At 44.3% G+C, this 9,500-nt stretch overlaps 2 protein-coding genes across 11 annotated transcripts in view; one reads left to right on the plus strand and one right to left on the minus strand.

Annotated features, from left to right (window-relative positions):
* Positions 1-7,946, minus strand: part of AP4S1 (adaptor related protein complex 4 subunit sigma 1) — a 64,147-nt gene extending 56,201 nt beyond the window's left edge. For 5 of the 7 annotated variants that reach the window (XM_032242623.1, XM_032242622.1, XM_032242624.1 and 2 more), the window contains exon 1: positions 6,987-7,284. The gene's annotated coding sequence lies outside the window, so the exon portion shown is untranslated. Of the gene's footprint in view, positions 1-6,986; positions 7,285-7,449; positions 7,638-7,676 lie in introns of those variants that run through there. The other 2 variants (XM_032242619.1, XM_032242621.1) reach the window with 2 other exon arrangements.
* The window catches only part of STRN3 (striatin 3), a 121,174-nt gene continuing 117,999 nt past the window's right edge, over positions 6,326-9,500 (plus strand). For all 4 annotated transcript variants that reach the window (XM_032242613.1, XM_032242616.1, XM_032242614.1 and 1 more), the window contains exon 1: positions 6,326-6,869. In XM_032242613.1, the coding sequence (XP_032098504.1) occupies positions 6,588-6,869 (282 nt within the window). In that variant the 5' untranslated portion in view covers positions 6,326-6,587. The remainder of the gene's footprint in view (positions 6,870-9,500) is intronic.

Genomic DNA, 9,500 nt, shown 5'->3' on the forward strand with positions numbered 1-9,500 from the left:
ACTCAGCCACAGTTTAGGGAAAGAGTTCCAGTTAGGTGAGTTGTAGGTGATAATGCAGCTTGGGTGAGTTCATCATCTACAGAGGACAAGATTCTAGAAGCTCACTCCAGAGTGTTATCAGGATCATGAACCAAAGCACAACATCAAGAGTTTACAAAATATTTTTCCAACAGAGGAACAAACATTGGCATTCTTTACTCTTAAAACTCAGGGAAGTTCTGGTCATTAAACCTTAGGAGACAACTGGTATAATCACAGTAACAACTAATAAAAATGATTGACATGAAGGAAAAATATTCATATTAGTGTAGTCTAAATTTGAGTTATTCATCAAACATTTGAAGATCTACCCTTTCCCAGACTCTTGGGGTATAGTTTTGAACAAGAGGGGCACAGGTCCTTCCCTTCTACAAGGCTACAATCCTACAGATAAATGAATGACTCTATGGTCTAGGAAGAATGAAGCCAAAGACTGCTGTATTAGTCTATTTTCATATTGCTATAAAGAACTTCCCTGAGATTGCGTAATTTATAAAGAAAAGAGGTTTAATTGACTCACAGTTCTGCATGGCTGGGGAGGCCTCAGGGAACTTACAATCATGGCAGAAGGGGAAACAAGTGCATTTTATATGAAGGCAGGAGAGAGAGAGGAGAAAGTGAAGGGAGAAGAGCCCTTTATAAAACCATCAGATTTCCTCAGAACTCACTATCACGAGAATAGCATGGGGGAAATCCTCTCCATGATACAATCACCTCCCTCCCTTGACCCGTGGGGATTACAACTGGAGATGAGATTTGGGTAGGAACACAGAGTCAAACCGTACCAACTGCATTACTGATATTTATATAACCATGGTTAAAATGAACATAGACACGTTCCATTGGAATTCTTTAAATAGGGAGCACACTTGAAGTTTCAAGAAAGGTAGTTTTCAAGACAGATAGAGACAAAATACTAATGAAGCCAGAGAGGTTGGTACAAAGTAATTTGCCTGAAATTAGACTAGAAACTCTGTGAAGGCAGAGATAATCTGTTTGGTTCACAGTGGATTAGCAGGGAGCACAAGAACACCTGAAAAATAGTAGCCAATCAATACTTCTTAAAAAATACATAAATGGGCCAGGCATAGTGGCTCATGCCTGTAATACCAACATTTTGGGAGGCTGAGGTGGGTGGATCACCTGAGGTCGGGAGTTCAAGACCAGCCTGACCAACATGGTGAAATCCCACCTCTATTAAATAAATAAATAAATGGGCTGGGCTCAGTGGCTCATGCCTGTAATCTTAGCATTTTGAGACGCCAAGGAAGGAGGACTGCTTGAGGTCAGGAGTTTGAGACCTGGCGGTATGTACTGGTAGTCCTAGCTATTTGGGAGGTTGAGGTGGGAGGATAGATTGAACCCAGGAGTTCAAGATCAGCCTGGGCAACACAGTGAGACTCCGTCTCTACAAAAAATAGAAATGAGTAAAGCAAAAATTTATTGAATACTCATTATGTGGAAGTATTGTTTTTGCAGTGTTTAGTATGAGTGTTACTGATCAGTATACAGATGATGTAAATACAGTGTAATAACTCTTAAAGAGATAAAGCCCTGTGCAGTGGCTCACACCTTTAACCCCAGCACTTTGCCAAGAGTTCAAGACCAGCTTGGGCAACATGGGGAAAACCCATCTCTACAAAAAAGACAAAAATATTTGCTGGGCATGGTGGCACATACCTGTGGTCCCAGCTATTTAGGAGGCTGAGGTGGGAGGATTGCTTGAGCCAGGGAGGCTGAAGCTGGAGTAAGCCAAGATGGTGCCACTGCATTCCAGCCTAGGTGACAAGAGTGAGGAGACCCAGTCTCAAAAAAAAAAAAAAAGATTAAAGAAAAAGGGCCGGGCTCAGTGGCTCACATCTGTAATCCTAGCACTTTGGGGTTAAGGCAGATACCTGAGGTCGGGAGTTCAAGACTGGCCTAACCAACATGCAGAAACCCATCTCTACTAAAAATACAAAATTAGCTGGGTGTGGTGGCGCATGTCTGTAATCCCAGCTTCTTGGGAGGCTGAGGCAGGAGAATCACTTGAACCTGGGAGGCAGAGTTTGCAGTGAGCCAAGGTTGCGCCATTGCACTGCAGCCTGGGCAGTAAGAGCAAAACTCAGTCCCCAAAAAAAAAAAAAAAAAAAGAGGTAAGCATGGGAAGGAGGCTACTAGAATAGTGAGTCAAAATAATTCAGGGATATAGAGGTTTCTTAAACAAGGTAATGTTTGAGCTGAGTTTTTTGTTATTTGGGGGAGGATTTTGTTTAAGACAGGGTTTTGCTCTGTTGCCCAGACTGCAGTGCACTGGTGCAATGGTGCAATTATGGTTCACTGCAGCCTGGACCTCCTTGGCTCAGGTGATCCTCCCATCTCAGCCTCCAGAGTAGCTGGGACTACAGACTCATGTGGCCACACCGGCTAATTTTTGTATTTTTAGTAGGGATGGGTTTTCGGGGTTTTGCCATGTAGCTCAGGTTGATCTCAAACTCCTGGGCTCAAACTATCCTCCCATCTCTCTCCAAAAGTCCTGGGATTACAGGCATGAGCCACTGTGCCTGATTGAGTTTTGAAGCAAAGGCAATGAAGCACAGCATATGTTAAATCACTGTGGAATGAAATAGCATTATACATTTGAGGAAACAAAAACAGTGCAGTTTGGCTGAAGAGAACAACAGGATGATACGATGGTGTCATGGTAGGTTAGGTTATAGGGTGGATCTAGATCTATTTATATGCTATGTTAATATTTGGGCTTTATTCTAAATTTAGAAATCACTAAGCTATGTTAAACAGAGGAATGACAGAATCATAATCTTCATTTTAGGAAGACCACTCAAGCAGCAGTGATAGTGCAAAGTGGGGGAAGAATGGAGGTAGGAAGGTTTAAAGTATGAAGAAAGAAAATAGAATCCATAGGAAGTATGTTACTGGGAAAGAAACTGGATCGTGGGGGCTGAGTGAAAGATACTAGAGTCACTGCTAGGCTTCAAGTTTGGATTTAGTGCCACTTAATAAGGTGGATAATAGAAGAGAAGCAGGTTTGTTTTTGTTTTGAGGGTAGATGAGAAGGCAAAAAGGGTAATAAATCCAGTCTTTCCTTAAGCTTAAGGTACCAGTGGGACACATAAGTGTGCATGTTAGTCTTCTTTCGATGGTATCATCAGGTCAACCACACTCTCTTACAAATGGTTTTTTGTTGTTGTTGTTTTTGAGATGGAGCCTCACTCTGTCACCCAGGCTGGAGTGCAGAGGCATGATCTTCGCTCACTGTGACCTCTGCCTCTGAAGTAGCTGGGATTACAGGCATGTGCCACCATGCTTGGCTAATTTTTGTATTTTTTGTAGAGACAGGGTTTTGCCATGTTGGCCAGGCTGGTCTCCAACTCCTGAGCTCAAGTGATCTGCCTGCCTCGGCATCCCAAAGTGCTGAGATTATAGGTGTGAGCCACTGTGCCCGGCCACAAATGTCTCAGTGTGTGTGTGTGTGTGTGTGTGTGTGTGTGTGTGTGTGTATGCGTGTATATATATGTCTTTGAGGCAGCATGTATATATATATACACACACACTTACATATATATATATATATATATATATATATATATATATGTCTTTGAGGCAGCATGATTTTTCTGAACTTTTTATGTGCTATGAGGCCCCCTAAAAAGGAATTGGATGAATAAACAGGTTGTATGTTGGTAACTATAAGATAAATAGGAACTTAATAATTTGGAGAAATTGTAATCTTAGCACTTTGGGAAGCCAAGGCAGGTTGATCACTTGAGCCCAGGAGTTGAGGACTAGCCTGGATGCCAAAACCCTGTCTCTACAAAATACAGAAATTAGCTGGGTGTGGTGATGTGTGCCTGTATGTAGTCCAAGCTACTCAGGAGGCTAAAGGGGGAGGACCACCTGAACCGGGGAGGTTGCAGTGAGCAGAGATTACACTGCTGCAGTCCGGCCCTGGCAACAGAGTGAGACCTTCTTTCAAAAAATAAATTATAATTTGGAGAAATAGTCCTTAACATTACAGTACTGTGATCTAAGACATCGTTTCATATATAAGTAAAACATGGCAGCATGAATAACAAGTCCAATCTGCTTTCCATTAAACTGTAATAACAGTAAAGCAGATATGATAAAATAAGATGCATTACTTTATCTCTTGGAAATTGGTTGGTGGTGTATACTCCATAGCACAACTTCTATTGGCTTTTGCAGTAAAGAAAAAAAATTTTTTTAAATGCAACAGATTTTAAATGCAATTTCCCTGTATAGCTATAAATATAATTACTGAACCCAATTTCCTTATGTTGTTATTTTTGTCTTATTTTTCTTTCTTTTTTTTTTTTTTTTTTTTGAGACGGAGTTTCGCTCTTGTTAACCGAGGCTGGAGTGCAATGGCGCTATCTCGGCTCACTGCAACCTCCGCCTCCTGGGTTCAGGCAATTCTCCTGCCTCAGCCTCCTGAGTAGCTGGGATTACAGGCGCGGGGCCACAATGCCAGCTAAATTTTTTGTATTTTAGTAGAGACGGGGTTTCACCATGTTGACCAGGATGGTCTCGATCTCTTGACCTCGTGATCCACCCGCCTCGGCCTCCCAAAGTGCTGGGATTACAGGTGTGAGCCACCGCGCCCGGCTTGTCTTATTTTTCAACCAAGTGCTTCTTATATCAATTTTTAGAAACATACTAGTACATTAGGATACTTTCTAAGAAACTAAGCACAAAAAAATACCCACTATGGTATTTAAAATATTAGTCTTGTCTTTCATGTATATATTCAAACTTTTTCTTTGACACAGGGTCTCACTTTGTCGCCCAGGCTGGAGTGCAGTGGTGCGATCTTGGCTCACTGCAACCTCCGCCTCCTGAGCGCAAGCAATTCTTGTGCTTCAGCTTCTCCAGGAGCTGGGACTACAAGGGTGCACCACCATGCCTGGCTAATTTTTGTATTTTTTTTTTTTTTGAGACGGAGTTTCACTCTTGTTACCCAGGTTGGAGTGCAATGGCGTGATCTCGGCTTACCGCAACCTCCACCTCCTGGGTTCAGGCAATTCTCCTGCCTCAATCTCCTGAGTAGCTGGGATTACAGGCACGCGCCACCATGCCCAGCTAATGTTTTGTATTTTTAGTAGAGACGGGGTTTAACCATGTTGACCAGGATGATCTTGATCTCTTGACCTCGTGATCCACTCGCCTCGGCCTCCCAAAGTGCTGGGATTACAGGCTTGAGCCACCGCACCCGGCTAATTTTTGTATTTTTAGTAGAGATAGGGTTTCACAATGTTGGCTAAGCTGGTCTCGAAACCCTGGCCTCAAGTGATCGCCCACCTCAGCCTCCCAAAGTGCTGGGATTACAGGTGCGCCCGGCCATATTCACTTAAACATTTAACGACCCAGGAAAACATCCACCTAGGATTTTAAGTTGTATACACAATGCTTTTGTTTCGATCAAAATAGTCTATTCATGACAATATTTGTGAGCCCATTCACTTCTAAGATAACAAATTGTTAGTCTAGCCAGTCTCCTTCAAACTTGTTTTCTCCTTCTACCCACCATCGTCAAGATGTGAAGGAATTCACTACCTCTTCTTCTCCCAAGGGGGGAAAAAAAATCGCTCCTTCTCCTCCTCCTCTACCAACCCAGCGAAATACACCCATTCCAGGAAAAGAAAGAAGAGGGGACGCAAAGTGGAATAAGTTATGACCGGAGACCAAGCGCACAAAAATGGGACCAAAGCCTAGGCTCGAAACCCAAAGAATCGGTCACCACAGCCCGAAGATCTTGGCTATTTGCCAGAAGAGAACTGACTGGTGATAAGAAACCAGACAGAGCAAGTGACAAGCAAGGAAAGAGAGCCCACCTTTGGGACTGCCTGAACACTAAAAGAATGAAAAAGAAACGTCAGGAATCAGAGACAGGCTGCAGTCCGCCTGAGGGACCAGCTAGGTTAATACCCAGCTCCGAAGGCCAGCACTGGGTGAGACCCTCGGGAAGGAAACGGTGCCTGGAGATCGCCTGCTCGAAGGAAACTGATAACCAGGAAGCCTAGAACCGCCTCGCTTCCAAAAGTCAGAGTCCCAGCCTCGCGTCCGGTAGCCACCGCCAGACACCAGACCGGGTCTGAGGGCGGGCCTAGGGGCGGAGCCCGAACTCCTTCCCCGCCCCCTAACGGCGACTAGGGATGCGTTCTCAATGCGCCGGCGTAGGGTGAGGCCGGACTCTATTTGGCGATTAAGCGTGCGGCTGCGTTCGCTACCCGGCATGCTGTGCGCTAGTGACGGCCCTCCGCCTATCCCCTTCCCAACCCTACCCCCACCCCTCCCTCCGTGGCCCCCCCTTCCCCTAAAGTGAGTGAGACGGGCAGATGGAGGAGGGACTGTAATGGCGGCGGCCGGCAGCTCCCTGCTCTGACCCACGGCAGGCACACAGCAACGACCCCTTCCCCGTCCCTCTTCTGGCCGGCCTCCGCCCCGCCGCCAGCGCGGGGCCACCCTTTCCAGCCCTTCCCCCAGCTGTCGGCGTCTCGCCCTGCGCCCCGGCCGGGGCCCCACACACAATGGACGAGCTTGCCGGAGGCGGTGGTGGCGGCCCCGGGATGGCGGCCCCTCCCCGGCAGCAGCAGGGACCTGGGGGGAACCTGGGCCTTTCGCCAGGGGGGAACGGAGCAGCGGGCAGCGGGGGTCCTCCGGCCTCCGAAGGAACGGGTCCCGCGGCAGGCCCCGAGCTGTCCCGGCCGCAGCAGTACACTATCCCGGGGATACTGCACTACATCCAGCACGAGTGGGCTCGGTTCGAGATGGAGCGGGCGCACTGGGAGGTGGAACGGGCCGAACTGCAGGTACCTCGCTGGGGTCGGTGTGCGGGACGGCTGCGGCGGCGGGGTTCCTAGCCGGGGGGTGGGGCCGGGACTCCTTTCAGCCGGAGCCAGCGCCTCGGGAGGCCGAATGAAACCTACCTGTGCTGCTCAGGGTGTGATAGTCTTCTCAACGGCTTTCCTGGAGTTCCCCTCCCTCTTTCCCGCAGAAGCTTGCTCCCCAGCCTTCACTAGCTACGCGGTGCGGGCCTCCTCGGGGCAGCCATTTTGGCTTTTAGTATGGCGTCTGCGGGGGCTCCTCCGCAGGCGGCCTTCCCGGGCCTCCAGGGCTTGAGTCCGGGTTGGCGCCGCTCGACACCGAGTTTGCTCTTGTTTGTTCCTCTTGAGATGAGGAGCCCAACGAGAGGGACAGGGATAGGCATCTTACCTCCTTTTTCCGGACCACCCTCTTTTCCGATTTGGCATATCTGGCCCCCTCCCTCAGACTTCGTATGCACTTGCCCCTTGACAGCTACGCTTCTTTCCTGGGCGGCTACGGTGCACAGTGAGTTGCGAATGACCTGTGAAGTTTTACTTCCTATCGTCAACTTTAAGTACTTCTTACCTGAGATGCTGCCTTACTCACTTGGATTCTCTGTAGTTATTCCTTGCTTAGTGACTCATCAACGCTTTTAGCACTGAATTTTTCTTTTTAGCGTACTCTTCACTAGACCTCCTTTCCCTATCCCTTTCTTTATCCATAAAAAAACCACACCAGACTGTGCTGTATTTATGAAACGATTGAAAAGATTTAATATAAGTTTGAAGTGAAATGTAGTTGAATCATCTTACTCGTGCAGGAGAAGCAAAGTGAGATGTCCTCAGGACCCTTCATAGTTGAGCTTGACTCATTCCTTATAATGTGAACCTTTGATAGGCTGCACGTTTGGAAGATGTTGGTAGTTAACAGCTCATGTCCTGATCTCAAAATTGTCGCATCTTTTTGAAAGGATTATTTAACTTTCTTGGGTATTTGTGTTTATTTTTAAATAACTTTGCGGGGCAAATTTAGGCTTAGAAGAAAAAAAACATACGTCTAAATAGTATTGCACCTGTTCTTCAGACTTGTATATTTAGAAGAGGTAAGCGGTATTTGCTGTCATATATGTCATATGCCTATGGTGAATAGTTAGGCAAATGTAGTGTTGAAAGGAGGAGGACTGGATTAACTAAAAAGGGTGTCCTCAAATAAATATGAATCTCTTTAGTTTGGTGCTGAACTAGTAAACTTTTATATGACTCCACAAAGTGGGTGAAGTTAAACTTTTGAAAAGTAAAAAATATTTAGGTATTTTGACACTGTATGAAGTCTTTAAAAAATTGTAACATTTGTTAGTCATTTCAGTGCTTTACAATTGTGTTTTGATACAATATTGGGCTTTAAAAATACATAACTTTCAAAAAGCTGAAGTCAGAGGTGTGGTTTCTTTTAAGTTGTGTACAGTCTGCTTTAAATACTTAAGATTTATAGAATTTTGTTGGTATACAGCTTTCTACTACATCATGCTGCAAACTTAATTTTCTGTGTGAGTAAAGTTAGTAACACATTTATATTTAAAATTTGCATTGACAAATGCATTAAGGCTTAGGCTCACTAAATACTTCACCATTCCCCACGTTGGTTTCTTCGACCTTTGTACTATTGTATGCAAGTTTGGATTTTAACACTCTTCAAGTTAGCAATTGCATTTTTCACCTATAAACTTCACTAATGTAAGCAGCTGAGAAGAAAGATATCTTGTGTCCAAATTAGTAAAACCTGTTCATTAAATGAAGCCTTTATTCCCTTTAGCATTTGCTTTCCCTTCTAGGTCTCCTCTCCTTTACAGCAACAGAAGAGTGTTTTAAGGACTATTCCTCTTGCTTGTTTTTCAGTTCTACTATTGGTATAGTAGTTATGATATAGCCATCCTAAGTTTTTGTTTCCTTGTTTTGAAAAAGTCCTACAGTGTTTCTAGACTCTTTATTTCATACTGATTCTTTTGTAATAAAATGCTCATGTTGGTGTTGGTGTTTTTTTTTTGTGCTATATATTTATAATGTTTTATTGAGTTACTTAGTTAATAAGAGTTTCTGGTTTGCATCAGGATATTGAATTTGCGTTAGGTGCCTCCGGTCTACTGAGATTGCTTGTGAGATGCATGTTTTAAAATCTATGTGTTGAATACAAGTTTGTGGGAGGGTTGTAGTGAAGCATCAGTGGATTTTTACTGTAAACTTAAATTTATTTTTAAGAAAGACAACCTAGAAATAAGACAACTTACATATTATGTACACTCTATGGTGCACTGTCAATCTCTACATATTTTTAAAGTGTTACTTGTTGAATAGTTTCAGTAGTGAACATAAAGAGCTTAAGGAGTACCTCATATTGATGTAAAATTTTAGTAGGGAATTATATTTTCCCCGGCTTTGAAAAAGATATTAAAAGGAACTTTGCAGTATGATTATGTTCTCTGTAAAAATAATTTGGAGTAAAAGTCTGTCTTAGGAACTTGGAACTAAACCAAAGGATCATGTCTTAAAGCTCTTTTGTCTCTGATTCTTCCTTACCTTGGACTTAGGTAAAGCATTGTTAGTATGGTTGTAGGACGATGGTTTCTTTTTTTTTTTTTG

The sequence above is a fragment of the Sapajus apella genome, unplaced genomic scaffold (genome assembly GCF_009761245.1).
Source record: "Sapajus apella isolate SASKATOON/1434 unplaced genomic scaffold, GSC_monkey_1.0 scaffold50, whole genome shotgun sequence".
NCBI lineage: Eukaryota > Metazoa > Chordata > Mammalia > Primates > Cebidae > Sapajus > Sapajus apella.